We start from the raw sequence: 21,741 nt of genomic DNA, 5'->3' as shown, positions 1-21,741 counted from the left end.
CTGACCGAGTTTGAATATTATAGGTTAGTAATATAGGGTCACATACGTATGTAGTATATAAGCAATAATTTCTTCCTTTTAACACTATTTTACGCACTGTGAAATGTATACATACATACTTGAATATTGTCCCACATCGGGAATAAAATATTTATTATTATAATATAGAATAATAGCATTCAATTAATACAATTCAGCAAATTGAATCCTTTTTAAACTAGTAATTTAACTACGTAATACTCAACGGTGTTTAAGGAAAATTTCTTTTTAGATAGTTCTTTACATAGCTAATGTTAATAGTAAAAAAATCTGGTATCGAGTTGGAAAATAATTCTTCTCATTTGCCAAGCAGTTAAAAACATTGGATAATATGTGCAGTGAATTATTCAAAAACATTTTCCCTGAACATCTCAGAATGTTTCCTTGTAATTAGGCCTACTAAGTTGAAATTTTCGTGGATCGATGAACCCGAATATGAGATTGAATTGTAATTCTATATATCATCAAATAACATAAAATAGAAAATGAAGATGTGTTATTGATGTAACAGAAATATGTCAAGCTTTTCAGAATCGTGACTTAGTTATGCTTTCTAAAATGTTTCTCTTGTTCAACTCCTCCAACGTGAGATATTTCAGTACTTGAGTAAACGATTTTAAACTATTTTATATGCAGCTTCGGAGTTTCAGATTCATAAATGAAAGTTGTTAAAAAGAAAAGAAGTTGCACTTTAAAATAATAAAGACGTTCTGGCGACATTTTGAAGCATTTAATAATTCTAAATAACAAAGTTGATTTAACGTTTCAGAGAGATTCACTTTAGAACATATCGACTTATGTTCATGAACATATCGCCACGAGAAAGCTTTGCTGCAGGCCACGCAATAAAAAAAAACTGTTAATTACGAAAAAACCACTTCGACAGAAATTTCCAGCAACACTACAGAAAATATCTTTACGGACGAGATATTTTTCGTATGTCATGGCATGGCAGAGAAATTGGGCATTAAATTAGCCGTGTGCCTTCTGGTTTGCATAATAAAAAAGATTTTTGAAACTTTTGTAAGTTTTTTTAATTATTCCATTTTTTGTGCAATCTTCCGAGATGCCAAAACCTGTCTGCACTAGTATGGGGAACGGTTATCTACTCAAATATAATTGTGGATGAGAAAATTGTGATCTAAAAAAAATAAGACAATTAAAATACTTTGACGATAATAGACGATAAAAAATTTTGTTACGATTGAAGATGCAGTTTCTAGTGCTAGAACTATTACTTGGAAGAAAAATATTATTATACGAAATAGTATGATATACTTACATATAATACACAGTAGTAATAATTAATTATTTATTTCTTAAAATCAGATATCGAGATTTCCAAAACTGACCGAAGTCTTAGAAAAACAATTAAATGAAAACGCAAAGATATTTGAGTTCTGTTTAGGAAACAAGTTTCTTTTCAGCATGTTTGAAAATTAGTAAAAAAAGTTAGTCAACAAATGCTGCCATTGACTGGATCTAAAGAATTCTATTGAAAACATTTGAGGAAAAAGTGATGCAGCTTAAAAACATTTCCTTGAAAAATATTCTTGCAAAATGTTTTAGTTCGGATAAATAGAAAATCAGCCGAAAACAATCTTTATATTTTTTCCCCTTTCATCAGCAACGGCTGTTAACAAACTGATTTTTGAAAGTTAGCGCTAATAAATTATCTGTTTTCCTCACCAGATTACGGGGAAATATTCACGTCTGTCTCTTTCGACTTATTTTAAATCATTAACACCACAAGTGGAGCAATCTTTTACAAGAAGTCTGAGGAAATATTTGAAACAAGTAGTTAAGAGTTGAAGCTAACATTACCATGGGAATTGCAAACTGAAAATCCGAAATTTTACTTATATTATTTATAAAATTTCATATATCTTGTTCAATTATGATTGTTGTGCTACATTAATTAAAAACGCTGCAGATTTAGCAAGCTATTTTATTTAGAAGTAACTTTTTATAGTTTTTTTTTCTGTTTTTAAATGACATTTTATTTAATAAATCCGATGACTCTAAAAATATTGATTGATTTAAAACTTTTAAACTTGCTGCTATTAGTACCATTTGTCCATTTTGATTGACATCAAAGCAAATTATCAAAGAAAACCATTATTTGTCACTAAAGTATTCGAGTCTAAAATTAACTTACAATTTTTTTAATCAAAACATCCCCATGGAATCATTTTTCCGCTACGAAAGCTTTTAAAATAGAATTTAAGATCCGTTGCACATTCTTGTTTAAATAATAAAGTTATAATTTTCTTAATTTTAATTAATAAATTTTATGCTTTAAGAAAGCTCTTTATTACGTGTAAAGCCTTGTTAAAATTAGAATTAATCAGGTAATTCCCACTAACGAATGGTTGTACTGAATAAATATTGACATTTATTGAATTTAATTCAAATTATGTTTCCAAAAATTTAATTACTACTACATTTTACTATATACTAGAACGAAATATCTCATCCAAAATCACATGTGGGATAAATGCAAGAGAAAAATTTACGCTTGATGAAATTCTGTTCAGAACTAAATCTCAGGTTGCTTTAATCTCAATCACGTAATGAGAAAACTTTGCAGTTACAAAATATCGAATGAACTGTTTGTCTAATCTGGAATAGAGGGATTCCCAAGAGCAGGAATTAATACAGTTCTTTTCATTGCAAGTTTAACTCTCCAGAGATTTTGACTGCAAGGCAATTTTTTTTAACTGTCTTCGCACTGCCAAATATCGTATGGCTCTAATGCAGAAAGTTTTCTTTGGAAAAGTAATAAAAAAAAAGTAAGTTTGGAAGAAAAAATTAACAAAAAATCTTGCTCGAAATTATGTTTTTTTTTCTTTTTATACCTTATGGATTTTTTAATTTTAGTTATTTATATCCGTTTAAATCAAAAAACAATTTATAATTAGGCTCTTAAACATCTCAATTTGGCTTTAAAAATCATGAGGCGTAATGTTATTATACTAAATTTCATTAATACTAATTTTTATTACTTACTAACCTGAATTATAATATCATTATAGTAATTTTCAGACTATATTATATTACATTAATACTAATTTTCAGAATTCATGAGGGGAGATGAAATCAATGTGAACATTAGAAGGCTTCCAATTGATATATAAAGGTGGAAAAACAAGAATACTATCGAAATCTGAAGAAAAAAAAATTATTACTGAGGAATACGTGATTAAAAACATCAAAACCTCGTTGATGACTGGATGACGAAAAAAGAGGAGTTTAAAGAAGATTATTCGAAACACCTTTTTGATTTATCAGACAACAAAATTTATTATTTTTTTTCACATCCCGCCTTTCTCGCTGATGATTTGCCAGATTTTGATCAGAACTAAAGATTGAATTGGAGGGCTAGGCCATGCGTTTGAAGAGATTGGTGCCAATCAGTGATGTCACAGTGGCGCCGCAACAACTTTTCGCTTTAAAAATAAATTGTTTCGCATGTAACTAGCATTCTTTTTTAAACTTATTTAAAAGCATTCGTCGCTCCCCATATTTTTATTTTCATTTTGAGGTAATTTTTCCCCTCATCTGATTGAAGCAATTTTACAGTCAAATATAACTGGAAAGAATTATTTTAAAACATAAAAGAAGAAAACGTAATTTTTCACGTTTTACTTCGGAAAATATAAATGGGGTGCCAAATGAATTATAAAATGCTCTAGAAATTTTTTTCTTGCTATGAATAAAAAAGCATTAATGTTTTCGTTTATATGTTTAAGAACTTTTATTAGCTATTGAAATCGATGCCGTCTCGTAACTTTAAGCAGAAAAGAAATGTGCAAGGTCAAAGAAAATTAAATCTCGAACTTCAAAAATAAGAGTTATTAATGATTAAAAATTCTTCCAATTTCAAAATGAATGTATTTCTTAATGTCATTATTCAAAATATTTATGTGCTTTAATTATAACGCGTTAATTTTAAATATTTACGTGTAATATTCCCATTATTATATGCTCAAAGATTATTTTTTTAGTAATTAGCATTTAAGGTTTTTGTTTCTTAGTGAGATAATCTGTAAATATATAAAATAATATTAGAATTAATCATCCCAATTAACACTAGAAAGACTAAACCTTAGTATATACCTATATTGCCCAAAAGCAGTCAAAATGACTGAATAACTAACGTGTAAAGAAATTTGCTTAAAATTAATTTTTAATATTTTTTACATTATTTACAGTTATATAACAAGTTATTATTAAATATTAACAATAAAAAATTCTATGTTGTACAAAATTCTAAGAAATTGTGTCATTATATGCATCATTGTTTTTCTAATTGAAATTAAAAGCAGTCAAAATGACTTCCTTAGCAATCTAGTGTTAATAAACTATTGTTATCGAATAATATATAACTATAAAAGTGACTTTACTTTTGTTTTCATTTATTTAATAGCAATTGTTAAAACTAAAATTAGAAAACGGTAATGAAACAATGACGACAACCATCGAGAAATTTTTCTTACTATAAAATGTCATTTTTAATGCTAAAGGAAAATGTATGAATGCTATATTTTTGAACGAATATAATTTGCTAGCAGCGTAAAGTTTGACACCTATTAGCAAAAAGTGTCTAACAAACTCATTTCTTACAGAAAGTATAAACAGCAAATTTTTCATTTCCTTTTGTTGTGATTTTCGAGACATGTGAGCCTGCCTGACGTCATGAGGTGGGGAATCGTAGCTTCTAGCTAGAATGAACCAGTCCTTCTCTATCTTCTCTTTAGCCCTGTAATTTCCATTCATCAAGTAACTGTTTAAAGTGTTGCAGCGCTTACGTACATATTTTGTATATCAATGTAAAAATTAGAAATGTGTTTTGGTAAAAGTGTTTCGATTATTTATTTTTTTAATATTTGTTTGAAGAATTTTTTCCTATCTGCAAAAATATTCGTTGTTATAGAAACATTAAATTTAAATTATGAATAAGAAATATCAAGTTATCATTTTTATAACTTAATTAGCAATATATTGAGCTAAATTAGCTATAAGTTCCACCGACTTTTTTAAAACCTAAATAGTTTAATTATTTTAATTTAATAAATTTTTAAAAAAAACAAAATTTTCCTCCATCTTGTTTATGATGTAGACCTCAATCCTCAAAAAAAATCCTCAAAAATGTCCGGAACACATTAAATAATTCCCATTTTATACTTTGGCAACTATTTTTTATTCAATATTATATTCTAATTTTAATTTTTGACTTTTAATTAGACCCATATTATAAAATTTGAATTTAAGTTAAACATTTGATACTTTGTTTTAGAACTAGTCGAAAATATTAATGAAAAATTTAACGTACTAGAAAGCTGAGAATTAAGGAACTGAAACTGAGGAATCATAAAATGGCGTCCTCGAACAAAATATCAATAATTAAATAGTTCAATATGTGATGTTCAACTTCAAATAATCGTTTATTGTCAACTGGTAATGATAAATCGAAAGTCACTTTATACAGATAGGCAAGTTGCGATGGGGTATTTTGTTTCGTTTTAATGCTATGTGGAAATAATGTCAGTGGGAATTAAAAGTCACGTCGGTACATAGGTTAAACCAAAAGTTACTTTTGATTCGATATTAAATAAAATACATTATTTAAATTTTTAAACATATGCTCAATGAATCTACATGACGTCCGGAAATTTAATGAAAATAAAATATTAATTCTACACCATTTAAAAACTTTGTTTTTTAAAAGCCATTAGGACTAAAAGATGTCGTACTGTGGTAAATTTATGAATAAAAATGTAAAAGTGTCCGAAAAAAATATTATACTTTCTGCATTCATTATTTATAATTTCGCAAAATTATGAATGGAATATTTTATGATTTCACTCACAATTCAGTCACTATTTTTTCAAAAATAATTTCGATAATCTTAAAAAAAAAATACTTAAAATGTTAATAATATCACTTCCACAAAGTTAAATGCTTTTGAACACGATTGCAGTTTTGTTTGTAGCTGTTGTTTAAATATATATATATATGTTGTTATTACAGTATTGTATTATAGTTGCAACTGCTTTGTAGCTCTACACTGTAAGTAAAAAAAAAGAGAAAAAAAAAGAATTCTAAGAATAATTGAAAAATGCATTTAATGACGTATTGAATTAATGCTTTTAATACACTTTTAAACATTCTGATGAAATATACTTTGCGGGAAAAAACTTAACTCGAGCTATGAATTCCATTCATTTCGTTGTTCATATTCATTTCATTTTCATTGAAAGTTTTTTTTTTAGTACGTAATGTTCTGTTAGCATATTGAAATTGTTGAAAGAATTTTTATTTCAGCAGTTTTTACCTTTTGTCACTAAATATACTTAAATATTAGTTTTAAGACTTTAATTTCCTTTTTTTTGTCAATGTAATTTGTATAATGAAAACAAAAAACATAACGAACTGTCAAGATGTATTTTTATTCCTACGAAAGCATTTACGTTTTTCTCATTAAATTCCATTTTTCTAATTGCTAATTAACATTCCTAGATAATTTTCTTCTCCTCATTAACTATTAATGTTACTAACTTTTCTCCTCATCTTTCATAAACTATTATGCGTGATTTAAACGATTTTATTCAAAATCACGACAAAACAACATTATGATTTTTTTGCAAATATTTATTTTCAATTTGCATCAAGCAAATTTAATTTATTGGCCTTTTATTTTTCAAGTATAACAATTAATGTTTCTCAATTTTTTTGCCTATTTTTTCTGATGAAAAACTAATTAACTAAAATTTTACAAGCTCTTAAGAAAAGTGCAATTTTTGTAATGTTACTTAGCTCACCAACCTAAGGCCATTGTATGTTTTTTTTTAATTTCTTCTTTTTTACCTTCTGGAAGTAGTTATCTCTAAATAGTTGCAAATTGCGACAATTTATTTTATTTTTGAGTCAAATTATTATTTGCAATCTGGATAAAAGCATTAAACATCAAATTTGATTTCCTTTTTTTGCATTAAAATATTTCATCATTAAACCTTATATTTTTAACCAATAATAATAATTTTTTTATTGCAAAAAAATTTTTATTACATTTTTTTGAAATGATATTTATTTTATAAATACTTTTGAGAGTTTTATAAAAGACGTTAATCTAAATCCTTTCATAACTAATTTTTAAAAATTTTTATTTTTATTTTCGAATTAACAAAAATGCTAGATCATCCTTATTCATCATTTTACTATTTACTCTAACAAAAAACTAAATTCAATACTTTTAATGCAATTTCTGAAGCAATGATCAGGTTTTTTTTAAGTGTTTAATAATCTCTCTCCTACAAAATTTTGGTCATTTAAAAAACAAAAAAAAAAATCTCTGACAAAAAAAAAATAGAAAGATGCATGTTGTATCCCGGCGACAAAAAGATGCCGCGACTTACCTTTACACGTATCAAGCTTATTCTGATTCATGAGTTAACTGTCTCTTTTGGGACAAAAGTATGGCGCATGCGCATAAGAAGGGGAATGAGGGCAGTACTTGTCGATCTTAATATCGTAGTAACTAAGTAAGTTATACTTAGAACAGCTAAAGTTGATAAACATTGACTATTTTGCTTATTTTTTTGCCGGTATGAAGTTTCGGATTATGTACACAGATAAGTAGTTTCCTTTATATCATTTAAAAAAAAATATTAAATTGGTTTCATGTTTATTCAATAAACGAAAATTTGGAATTTGAATTTAAAAAATATAAATTCTTATTTACTTAGCAAAAATTTTTTTTAGATTTTTAAGTGGCTATGTTCTTTTGTAAAATTAATTACATCCTTTGTTGGCAAGCTTTTTTTTTTTTTTTTTTTTTTTTTTTTTTTTTTTTTTGTCTTTTACATTTTTTGTCTTTTTTGGGAAGAAAACGTTAACATTTTTATTTGCTCGTTAGTAAATAGATTTATTTTTAACTTTTTGTTATTTGCTTCGTAAATATTTTCAACTAGCTCATGCGTTTGTATTCTAACATTTTTATGTATATTATTTAGTTTTAATTTGTTTAATAAGTATTTTTTGCGTGTTTATTGGTCATAATTATTTTTTATTTATTTATTAGTTTTCAGTTCCTCGCAATGACATTTTTTTCACCCTTTCTTTGTTCAGTTTTAAAAATTATAATGCTATGAAAAAAAATGAAAATCGATTACATAAACATATTGATAGTGCATTTTTTACATCTGTACTAAAAATATATTAATGGAAAACAACGAACAATCATTAAAATAGATGCTCTATGTATTAAAGGCTTTGAATAAATCAATATATGTAATGTTAAATATGATACACTGTTAAAAATTTCTCAAAAAAAAAAGGTTAAATGACAATTTATTTTATTGTCATTTTCACGTATTCAAACAGAACAGTCAAATAACCATAAATAAGACCGTATTCAAACTGTTAACGGTGAGAAAAAACTTTTATTAACTGCTTTCACCAAACATGATTAAACACCCAGATCTATTAGGCATCTATTAGGCCAGCCTAATGAAGCAACTTAGTTCCTTTGAGTTGGATACATAGTATAGCCGATAGAGCTATACTATGTATCCAACTGTTGTATACTATGTATCCAACTATGTATTCAACTTCACTGGGGTTCAAGTCCCATAGTTGACATCACAATATTTCCTCCATTCCTTTCACTCATGAAGAGTTTCCAGCATTCTGAACTACGAAATTTATCTCCTGCACTTTTCCATGCCCATTTCCTAACGAAAAGCCCAGCTCCTAGGTCCAGTTAAATTTCCTTTTTTACGGTTTCGAAGCCATGTGCTAGTTTTAAATGGTTTCAGAACCGTAAATTTAAAAAATGTTCTTTACCGTAAACTTTACGGTCAGTTAGATAGATAGACTGCTGCCGGTTATTTTACCTTAATTTTACGAAGAAACTTCTTACAGTATATCGAAAAAATACCAAGTGAAATATTAAAAATATTATGCCGAATACATAAAATAGGATACATAAAGGGAGAGAAAAATTCTGGCAAAATCACTATACTGGAATGGAAAAGACACTTATGGTGGCGAAAATCACAATTTTAAGAATTTAACCAAAATCTACGGTATTTAAACCATTCATATGGTAATTTAACCATTTGCTTTTGTTATCGTTTACCGAAACTTCTTCTTTTCGAAATTATAGTTCTTATTACAATGCAATTAGTAGCAAATACAAGTCTCAAAAGTAAATGTAAGCAAATAAATTATTCTTCTAGAGAATCACAAAAAATTACCAAAACGATCTTCAGAACTATCAATCGTTTTATCATTTATTTATAAATTTTAGCCTCTTGATGTTTTTGCCTATCACCAAATATAAAGGTAATAATCTGTTTATATTTCTAAAGTTTATTTAAAATGACATTTAATTTAAATAGTTGATAGGAGTCAGATTACTTTTAATTATTTCTTGTTCTAATGTAATTTATCAATTATAACAGGGATTAAAGGGACAAGAATAATGAATGTAAGTGTTCAATTAGAGTGTTTTAAACATACTTAACCCAAATATCTCACACTATAGTGACTGCTTAATTCATCTTTTATGATTAAGAGGGATTTATTTATTTATTTATTTATTGTACATATGTGGATTTCTCTGTAAGTACAAAAAAAGGCTTAAAAACTCTTTTCAGCTTGAAATAGCCCAATTTTACTAAAGACAGCTAGGATATACAATGTATGCTATTGCGGATTGAGGATTATACCGGGTTTTATTCGAGACGGTTTCGGATGTTATATGAGTGACCTTAGTTACCCACGTTGAACAAGTAATCCGTTTCCTCTCAAACGTTGTTTTTCGAAGCTTTGTCTTTCTTCAAGGAAAATAAAAAAAGTCATAGTTTAAGTGCCTTACCACTTCAAGCAGCTCGATGATTTCGAACTATGTTTATAATCTTGCCTTGAAGAATTAACTGGACTTTAGAACAAATAAATAACTTAAATAATTTAAAATGTATTAATCTTTTTTTAAAAATTGCAAATTTGATAAATACTAATTTGCTTGCAGCCAAAGATACTCATTTGTTTTTTTACCTTCTCACTTATTTGGAGTGCTGTTTCATCGGTGGAAACTTAGCGATCAGCCAAATCGTCATTTTCAACCACGTTTAGGCAGAAATGGATTACCGGATCAGAGTGACTTGACTGAGAGGTGACACATCCAGCATTTCTTACTATCCCTAACAAAACTAAAAATGACCCCATACAATTCTGTTGCAGGTAATATCTTACATTGTTCTTAGTTTATAATGCATTGAAACTGTATGCCTTTTCATGAATCATCCCGTACTTCTTATTACCACACATTCAGTAGAAACATGAAACTAGAAAGTAAATTCACCCCAATAAATGTTTTTTATGTTATGCTCTGAGGCATTATGATAAAAGAATCAAAACAGTTATAAAAACAGTCATTCTTCTTACCATTGATTCCAGAATATTGACGTTTTGATGTCTATGCCTTTTACCATATAGAATAGTAACATACTGTTTACATTTCCATGGTTTATTTAAACTTGGCTTTTTATTTAAATCCTTAATAGGAGTTAAGTGACATCTAATTTTTAATTGCTCTAATACGTTTCTCGACCAGAGTGAAATAGGCTTAAATGATATTTTGAAGTGCTTTAAAAATAATGCTCTCTGATATAGATCGAGGTATAGTGTCTGTTGTATGCATCTCTTATGGAGGTAGCGAGATTTATTTATTTATTCACTTATAAATGTGGGTTTCTGCGAAATATAAATAAGGACTTGAAATCTGTTTCCAATTTAAAAACAAATTACACAAGTTCCAAAATGACAGTAAGATAATACATTCAGTGTTATACCGGGATTCGATCTCCTTACATCCACGCTTCAGAACGGCTAGCCGAACCACACGAATACTCCTTGCATTTATTGAAAGTAAAACAACCATTATTACTGAAGTTTCCGATGTCCACAGCTATTGCTCTTCTATCAAGCGCTATGGAAGGAAGAATTAGCGAGTTCAATATTGTTTTGCTGTTTTTTTTTTCATTTTTGTGCTATATGTTCTTCAAGTTGACTAGAGACAAGCGATTATTTGTATGAAGAAGTAAACATGCTTCGTTTAATGCCGCACACAATGTCCTCAACATATTGCGTCGATGACATAGGGAGGTTTTGAAGCATTCTTAGTACTTACCTGACATCCGTCTTTGAGATTTCGCCCTTTTTTAATTGTAAAAATCTTTCTTAAGCTCTCCAGCTTGGTGCTCAATGTTCAAAACCTCGCTTACAACAGTTTTCCATCTTTTGAGAAAAGTCGTTAATCTTTAGAAGTGATTATGATAGAGAAATGTAATCATTAAAAAAATTTCAATCATTAAATTTTCTCTTTGCTCTCAGGCTAACCGCGTGAGGTTTTCGTAGTTTTTCTCTCCGTGTATCATAAATACGGGTTAGTTCCCTCAAAAAGTTCTCCTCGAAGGCAAATTTCTCCTAATATATGATCCATAACTTCCCTTGTCTTCTGGATTGGGTTCAAAATTACAAGGATACAGAGTTGAACATTGGTAGTCATAAATTGTTCAATGATAGTTATAAAATAAAATAAAATCATTATATTTGAATCACCACATTGTCTTAGACGAAAAAGTGCTTCTTCATTTTTTTCCCAACAATAAATTCAAATTTTACTGCTATTTTTGATAAACACATCTAGCATTATTACTACCACATTCGAATATTTTGCTGAATTAGGCTTTGAAAAACTTTCTCAGTCAACATTGAACTACATAATAGATACCTAGAACCATACTATGATGCAGTTTTTGTTGTGAACTATAATTATATATGAAATTGAACTAAGTTTTCATTCAAGTTAGGCCTTGCAATCTAGATTAAGATGCATAACATTTTTAAACTTAGCACCATATTAAGTTTGTAGAAAATTTGGACTATTTATAAAATAAGTGTGGCTCAAAGCTTATAATGTATGGTTAAAAAAAATTACAATAGTGTATTGAAGTTAATAAGATAAACTTCGATTCTTATGGACAAAAATTGAATTGAATTATTGTAATTCAACTTTTGAAATTAAATCAGAAATGTCAAGTAATATTTATTTAATTTTGAAATGATATTTTTCCTTCATCTGTTTTAAAAAGAAAAATAGTTAGCGGAACTTATTTATGTTAAAGAACATTTTTTCAACTAGGATTAACAAATTTATAAATTAATAGCAGTTATTTAACAATATTTTTTAGCAAATTCAGGTTGACCCAATTTCTTAAATTTGCATAGAGGTCTTTACTTGAAAAGAATGTTAAAAATTTATTTTCTTTAAGAATACTTTAAATATGTCTGACGCAAAATATTTTTTATTCGTGTTAATAGCTCTGTTAAGTACATCATGTGTAAAGTTATTTTATGCATTCTATTATTAAGTTAACTACAACCTAATCCTAAAACAATTAAATTCCTTTCAATTGTGGCACGAAATTTTTTTTCCCAATCAAACGTATGTTTACATGTGAGCTTAAAGCAACTTTCAGTCTGCAATTTTCAAAGAGCTTCAAAAAAATGGCAACAAAAAAATCATCAAATAAAATGTCTCGCTTCCATTATGTACTTAATCGACCAGAAAGGGGGTTTACTTTTATGCTACATAAATTATTCGAGATATCTTATCTTAATTTCGGAGGAAAAACAATCTTGCGGGAGATTTAACATGTAATTTATCGTGAAAATTTTCTTATATCTCCGAGATGCCCCCAGGAAGAAAAAGTAATATTCAAGCGTGTAATAACCATTTTGTCCGATGTGCTGCATGATCGGAATATTTACCGTTTTTTTATTACATTTAAAAGTTAGGTTTACTTATTTTCCGTATTTTAAGTGTAAAACTTTATTTTATTATCATGGTTAAAAAAAGAAAAAATTCGACTTTTAAATTCTTTGGTATTTTTCTCTCAGTTTAATCTAATTTCTAGCTTTAAATTTATGCTATTCGTAAATATTCTTTAATGTGTAAAACTCCAAGAAACAGATAAATAACATAAACATACTGCATTTTCAATTCTATTATGAAAAAACATCTTCAGTGTCGAAACTTACGAAAAAGGGAACTACCCAACTGATTAACCTTCCTCTTCTCATGTTTTAATTTGCTTGTAATTTTTCTGCATTCCTGTATTTTTTTCTTTAATTCCGTGCTTTGATCTTGAAATTACAGTATGTCCATTTAAGTAACTCTCTAAGAAATTTGAGTAAAATTAGGAGAGTTACTCGTTAATTCATACTGCCATCTCGCTTCTTGGGCAAAAATACCCAATGCTAACCAGGATTTTAGAAAAATTTGTAGAATTCATGGTGAATTTTAATGGTTTTTTTCATGGAAAGCTTCCTATTACTATCCTGGGTCATATACTATTTCCAATGGAGGTCCCGAAAAAAAGTTCCCTTGTTCGAATCCAGCTGGCGCTAAAAAACAACTTTCTCGCCCTCTCTTTACATTGTAGAACAACGAATAAAGAACTCAAAACTCTCACTCCTCGTCAGATGGCAGCACTGTACTATTTCGGCTTGATTCGATCAGCAAATCACTTGAGTCTTAAGGTTACAACTTTTACAAGTATAACATTATTTTATGGTCAATGGCCATATATTTTACGAACGACAGTGTATAACGCAATTTAACAGCCATGCTAGCTTTATGGACGTAATTGTTTCTCCACGTCCAACAACTTCGAAACTTTTTGCTGGTCACTGACCGTGAAGCAGTGATTCATTTTGCTAAACTGGACATTATTTATACGCTTTTCACGATGTTTACTTTTATACATATGTAGAATAAAGCAAACCTTAATTAATTTGGCTGCTCATTATTAAATTTATTAATAATCACTTTAGATTTCCATTTTTCGATTATGAACACATAGTTGTAGGATTACTGTGAACCGAATCATATTAGGCTAACTTTGATAACGTTATGTTTTCATAAAGTGGTTCATTATTAACGCAACAATTATTTCAATTTTCGTTTAGCAAATTGCATTGGTTTGTGAAGCATTTCATTAATTTTCGAAGTCTAATTTGACGTTTCAGGCTTATATTTTTAAATTTTAAAAATTTTTTTTTTCGTACTGAGAAAAATTTAGGACTTTTTAAACCGATTCAAAATGTTGATTACCTATTGAATTTGATCGTTTTTTATTAGCAGTTATAAAGTAAGCTCCAAAATTTAATTTTAATAATTTATTGAAATAATTACTGAAACCTCCTTTCAAGTTGACTTTTCATATTGATTCATCATGACAAGAATATTTTGTAAAATAAAAGCTCTATCTCATTTGATTACTATTTGTCTACTAAATAAACACTGAAATCTAATTAGATAGTTTGTCTTTGAAACAGAGTTTGATTTTTGGGGGAATTTCTTAATGATGAATAAACAGTTCTGTTTTCTAATAATTGAAGAATTTATTGATTAGAATCAACATTGGTACGAATCTTTCTTTGATCGAAAATGTTCATTTCAATTCAATTAGTTCAATTTTAATTTTACTCGTTTCTTATTAAGGAAGCATTTGATTAAATTCTAAGTTTATGATTTCTTCAATTGAATGTGTTTTCATTGTGTTTAAAATAATATTAATAAGATACAAGATTTTTTAAAAATTATTTCCTTTTACTTTTTTAACATTAAATTTTTAATGATGCTAAAAAGTCTTTATGTTGTTCAAAGTACTGCTTAGTAAATTTTTAGACCAGTTTATAAAAATCCACACTATTCTATATGTCCATACTATTGATCCACACTATTGATGTATATATATTTTGATGGTTGTATACATATTGATGCTACTCAATGTTATATAAACTCTTCATAAATTAATTCGTTTTATCCATCGTCGAACTTTATAGGTATTCGGAACATTGGTTCAACTTCTTTTTAAGCTGACAAGTTTAAACAACTCATACAAAAGACGCTTTGCAAATACCTCTGGCCTTAAAAGTATTGCTTGCAGGACAATCTATTTTAAGTTTAAAACGTTGTTTTTTTTTAATAAAAAATTATGTTTAGGTATTGAATTAAATGTCAGAAAAAGTTAATTTAAGCTTAATTGAATCGACGACTTAAAATAGCTAAAATTTCCTCCATGTAAAAATGTGTGCGATGATTAAAGAAACAGAAAAAATTAAATAAAGATAATGAAAATCGTTTCAGTATTTTTTTTTCAAGGATATATGTGAATATGTGGAGGTTATTATATAGATAGGATTTCTTTTATTCCATCGATTTTTTCTTATTAAATATTCATGAAGATCGTTTTTTTTATGATACATTGAGAAAAAAAAGTATGGTCATTAACTACCAGAATACGGTAAAATTTACTGTGCTTCTGGCTCTACGGTAACACCAAAAAACATGGTAACATGTTGACAGTCTTTAGTGAAACACTTTGATAGTGACGTTTGGTAAAATCAACAATAAAATACGGTTTTATTACCATGGTGTTTGGTAGTGAAATTTAGTAATTTTGTCATGATACCTTAGAACATGGCATAAAAACAATTTATTCGATTGAATTTACTTACTCGGCTAAATCTTGGATTAAATTTACTTTAAAACTTATATTTTTATTAAATATGTGGTAATAATAACTATAATTTTAAAAACCAGAATTTCTGTTGGACGGTTACCATACGAACGGAAAATTTACAAAGTTAATTTTTTATCTATCTCAAATTCCGGTTTTATTGCAAGACATATATATATATATATATATATAAACACAAATTAACATGAATAAAATAAAAAAACTAAATTGTAGAGAAACAAGAATGGTAAAAGCAAATAGTCGTTATCAAGACACATCTATTGCTATAAATGCGATATTTCTGAATAAAGAATAATTANTGATATATATATATATATATATTGTATATATATATTGTATATATATATAGCAGAATTGTTTCTCCTTCTATAAGGGACAGAACACCAGACACCTCTTGACGAAAGAGTTTCAACCATTTATTAAATACTTGCGAGAAAATACTGTTTAAAAAAAACTGGCTTAAACTGTACAAAGTAGTTCATACAGTAACTAGTACTTCATTGGAATGCGTTGGAGCTATTTGCTCATAAAACAAAACAACTTGGAAATAGTTTCGAATTCCGGTTCATTTCCTCTGAAGGGATGATTCAGTGTGCATCAATGAGAATACTTGTTATAAATGGAAGAGTTGCCGAGGGGAGTGCACTTCTGCACGAATAGAATCGAATGATTGAGTGGATTCTTATTGGTGGTGTGCCACTCTCTGTCCCATCGTTCGAAAGAAGAATGAAGAGCGTGACTCGAATGACAGTCGAAGTCTAATTTTATGTCACGTTTTGATTCTCGGTATCTGTCGACTGGATTTCCGTGATTTATAAGAATGTTTCAGATACTACCTTCCGACCAGAAATACCTCCATTTAGATTTCTATTGCTCAACTAAACTATTATTGAAAACTTCTGGACAAATGAAGCCATAGGTTTATTTTTTAAATAAATAAAAATAAAATTCGTTCTAAAAGCATATCCATTATAAAATAACCGAATGCAATGAACTCTTTCTTAGAATTGTACTACTGAATTCTTTTTAGTGTCCTTCATCTTAATTGTTAATGATACATTGTCTTAAGATTATGATTTATGGCTATACTTTATGATTGTGACCAGTGGTCCGAAAAACTGCAACTACTTTTTTGTAATTCAGTGACTACAAACTTTTTTGGAATTGCAGTACCTGCTTCGCTACTATAAGGAGACGAACTTTTATATGTAAGGAAATAATTAAGAAATGCTAATTCATGTTTACATGAGTCAGTTTCTATTTCCAAAACATTTTTTTTTTCGAATCTGCTCATTTAAACTTTTTTCGACATCGAATATTTAATTTTAAGAAAGTATCAAATACTTGCAATGCGTTAATTGTTTAATGTTCTTTTATTTCCTCTAAGAAATTAAGTACATAAAAAAGACATTCCTTCCTTTTAAAATGACATCAATGTTTCACATGAGTACATTGGCATGTGAAAGTGTGACGTAAGGGATTAATTATTTATTATTCATAATGTTTAGTTTAAATATTAGTTATACGTGATTCAAAAATACAGAATTCCTGTTAACGCTCAGCTGCAGCCACAGGGTCATTTTTATTACAATTGAAGAACCACTGAAGATTTGTACCCATCAAATTCAAATAATTAGTTTCGTGAGAGCCATGTTTCGTTAAATTATTGCTAAAAGTAGTTTACGAGAATCGCTACAAAGTATTATATTTTTTATCGTACTACTCACTACTCTACTATTTTTAAAAAGGTTGCACACTACACTAAAAATTACATAAAAAAGTAGCGACTACAGTAGTTTCCTTACTTATAGTGGGACACTTTTATTGTGATTTATGATATTGTGATTTATGATTGTGAATTATGATTGTTAATAATTATGACTATGTTTTATGCTTACGACTATGGTTTCAACTAGTGATATTTTTTAAGATCTTTAAATATTTTTATGACTATGACTTATGATCGTGATTTATTAATTTTATAGGACGCATATTATATCCCATTTTGTTTTTTTAATTTCCAGTTTCTGAATTTTTATTTACATATAAATCAAATATTATGAGAATCAAGCTCATAAATTTCAAAATATCATAATAATAAGATATTTATCATAGCAAAATTAAATCACTAAAATGTTTGGAAATCAAATTAATCATTTCTCAGAAAAAATGCAACGAAGCTGGTTAAGTGAAAATCCAGCTCTCTTTTAAAGTTAATACCCTCTTAAAAGTTTCAAAAATCAAAAAAATGCATTATTAAAAACGCTTTGAAATTATTACAAAAATTTTAAAGTTATTTATTAAATATTTCACTCATTTTACTTTCTTTAAAAAATTACTTACAGTTAAAGTAATATTTTTATCTTTCTATATAATGAGGGGGGATGAAGCAGACTTTCAAGATTGAATTTTAAAATAATGACCTTGAATAATGAGGCTATTCTTTTTTGCATGAATATGAAAGGATAACTTCAACAATCAATAACACGAATAATAAATAAAGTAAAATATCATTCAGTAGATTATTTATTCCCAATCCTATTCTCAGAAATTTATAATAATCAGACATAAAAATGCTAAAAATCTAATTCGCTAAAGAAAAAAAGACTTATAAATCTGAAGCACTTTATGTAATGAATTATATTGTGATGCTTGGATTGTTAAAAAATAATTCACAAGACACATTTTTTACAATATTATTTAATAAGTACAATAGTCAGTTACATCATAGATGAAAACTCTCACATGCCAGCATGTTAAATAATTGTGGATTAAATAAGATGCTAAATACAAAATAATTGTGCAAATATTACAAAAATGATGGGGATGATTCCAAAATTGTCAGACTTCAAAAATGTCTCTATAGTAAATTAAATCTTGACATATAATGCTATATCTATATAATTTATTTTCATGAAATAGATTTGATCAAACATAAAAATAGAGGTCGTTGAAATTTTAGTACAATCTTTACAATAGAAAAAAAAGAAGGAAATAAACGTTAAATCAGCGTTAAAAGTTAGCTTTGATCAGTCAAACGTTACTTGACTTCGAAAGCAAACAGACTGCCTCAAATCTTTTTCGCAAATGTTTTGTCTATAATGCTGAGATTTTATGTTTGATAAAAGAATGTCTTTAAAAAGTCAATCGCAAATTTAAGTGATAAAGATCAAATAAAAACTTTTGAACTATGCTATTTTAAACACTCAAACCATGTCTTTCATCTAATAAATCTTAAAATTCTTTTTTCACTTAAACGAAGTTCAGTAAATTGCAAAATGCGGGTAACTATCAGCGATTGGCTGAGGAAAGAAAATGAAACAAAAACTTTCTTTGGAATGCTTTGATAAGATAAGAATCTGAATCCTCGAATTATAGATGCGTATACTTTTTTCCTGCTTTTATCATGTCGAACGATTCAGAGTAGATACTCTGCGTTCATAAATTTATAATTGTACATAATTTTTCATAATTATACATAAATATAATGCAAAATAATCAAATATATAATGAAATATTCTGTATTTAAAAAAAGAAAGCTTTACTTGGGACAATTAGTTGTGTTTAGATGCCAAAAAAAAGAAAAACAAAAAAAACAAAAAAAGCAGTTATTTTAAAATTCAAACCGTTAATGTGTTTGTTACTAAGTTATTTCAGGAGTAAATAAGATGAAACGAAATAAAGTAAAAGTTATATTTTTCAGGGGGCTCGTACTAAACACCAAATGGGATAAAATAGTAAATTTGGAGAATAAAATTGTGTTCTTCGAAAGTATTGAAAAATGATTTTTTTTCCACTGGAAAGAAAAAATATATATTTAACTCGATCCTCAAAATTACGTCAAAATAAGTTTTTCTAAGCAAATCAGCATTTTTTATTCGATTACAGTAATTTTCGGTAGATGCGCCACATAACCAATCAGAATTGGGTCCAAATAATACAAGCCTGAAACCAACTACCGTAGCATTAATTATTGTTAAGATTTGCATTTGGCGAAGACTTTCGAAAATTGGCGAATACTTTTGACATTTGGCTAATTCACTAGCTAAAAATTTGAAATCTTTAGCACCGGCCCTATTTTTATTTTTGAAAGACTGAATCAATGAATCAATAATTTACGCAACTTTACGCGTTTATTTCTGCATTAAATTTACAAAAAAAAAAAANAAAAAAAAAAAAAAAAAAAAAAAAAAAAAAAAAAAAAAAAAAAAAGAGGAAGAAAGATTTGATAGAAAGTTGACCAAGTTTGGTAACTGATTCCACTATAATTCCCTCCAGCAACCCGCTAAGCATTTTCAAAGCTGCTCGTTATAGCTTTAATTTTCATAGGGTTTCACAATAAACAAGGTACTAGATAGCTAAAACTGCTAATGGTTGGCAATTACCGCAGTAATAGCAAGCTTTTAGGATTTTATTCTGTTAAAAAAGAGAACTGAAGGTTTTCAATAGAGTAAGAAAGTTAGAAATGATACGTCAGTCTTTGTAGGTGATATCACAATAAATGAAAATAAGCGTTTAAGATGATATCTTTAAAAGTAGTGCTCAAAATGTAAAAAAAGTGTTCTAAATAGAAACAAAATGTTGAATTGAGCACATAAAAATTAGTCAACAAAATGAAGATAGTCTCAATAATAAACGCAATTTTCGATATTTCACGAAATGAAAAAAAAAATAGAGGTTTTTATTGAAAGATAAAAAAGAAATTGAATAAATGTTCAGAAATACTGCTCAATTGCTTTTAAGTGCTCCAGTAAGTCAAGATTCTTTTTTTAAAATCATTAGACAAAAAAAAAAAAAAAAAAAAGATGAAGGAACTTTTTTTATATGAATGCTTAAAAATTTATATTAGTTTATTTTTTTTTTGTCACTAAATAATAAAAGATTAACATTGTTCTTAGTAGACAAAACAAAATAACAATTTACAGGTTTGCAATAAAAGTGAAATATAAATTTAAAAAATTGTCATATTATTTGTAAGTATTGCTATAAATTAAGATTTAAGAGCTGAGGTTATCCTTATTGTAAGCTAGTAGGTACTGGTAGGCTTTCCAACATTTCATGTGACACGAAAAGACATGCAGATGCTACAGATTTGATTTCTCTTGATTTAAGGATAAGTCCACAATAAGCGCCGAAGTAAAGGTCTCAGTGAAGTGTATCTTCTACGCATGCGCTCTCACCTAGAGTTTTGAAAACTACTTTATGCGCTTGCGCATAGTAAGTAACACGGCCAAAATGTTGACATCTGGGCTCATTGTAAAACCCACCCTAACTAGTTTTTTTCTTTTTTTTTTGTTCTTAACCTTAATCTTGATCAATTAGATGTGTTCATGCATTCATAAAGAAGGGTGCAAAAATACTGATAAGCCACTACCCAGAGATAATAATTTCAAAAGGAACCCTAATATTTTTAAAAAAAAAGAAAAAATTCAACAGTATGTATATTTCTGAATAACTTTATCCTCTTATCCAAGCTGCTAAGCGATTAATAATAATTGTGAATGCATTTGGTCTCTGAACAGGAAACATAGGATGTATATTTGATGAATCTGTTTGCGTCTCTGTCGCTGAATCAGGCACCTGAAACAGTAACAAAAATATAATTAGAAAATCAAGTTTTTTAAATTTTCATAAAGCTGCAACTTTTAAGAGATTTTTCCGCAATTTCAGAGATTTTTTCACAATTAACATCCCAAGTTAGATCAGAAATATTCTTCAATCTATGTAAAGCAAATATATATATATATATTTATATATATACACTGGTTATCATAAATTAAGGAAAATTCACAAAAATCGCGATAACTCAAGAAATTACACATGGAATTTTATGAAACTTACCCACAATATACAACACATAGTAAGGTATTAAACAACATAAAAAGAAATTATCAGACATTAATAGTAGTATAGAAATTAGCACATGTATAAAATAAACAAATTGGAAGTATCGGTTTGCAATAGAAAAAGTACCTTTAATATGGAATATGATTGCCTCTAGAAGCAATACAGCACAAACAGCGATGTGTGATGCTTTCAATTATGCGGTCTATCAGTTCAATAGGAAGTGAGAGCCATTGCTCTT

General features: G+C 27.9%; 1 protein-coding gene across 1 annotated transcript in view; it reads right to left on the bottom strand.

The window, feature by feature from the left end:
* Positions 1 to 18,338: 18,338 nt before the first annotated feature.
* Positions 18,339 to 21,741, bottom strand: part of LOC107448812 (carboxypeptidase D) — a 233,923-nt gene continuing 230,520 nt past the window's right edge. Inside the window, exon 10 of the mRNA XM_021146849.3 lies at positions 18,339 to 21,236. Coding sequence (XP_021002508.2) covers positions 21,114 to 21,236 — 123 coding nt within the window. The 3' untranslated portion in view covers positions 18,339 to 21,113. The remainder of the gene's footprint in view (positions 21,237 to 21,741) is intronic.

This window comes from Parasteatoda tepidariorum, chromosome 2 (genome assembly GCF_043381705.1).
Source record: "Parasteatoda tepidariorum isolate YZ-2023 chromosome 2, CAS_Ptep_4.0, whole genome shotgun sequence".
Lineage (NCBI taxonomy): Eukaryota > Metazoa > Arthropoda > Arachnida > Araneae > Theridiidae > Parasteatoda > Parasteatoda tepidariorum.
The sequence above is the reverse complement of the archived record's forward strand: the minus strand, read 5'-3'. Positions and strand labels throughout refer to the sequence as shown.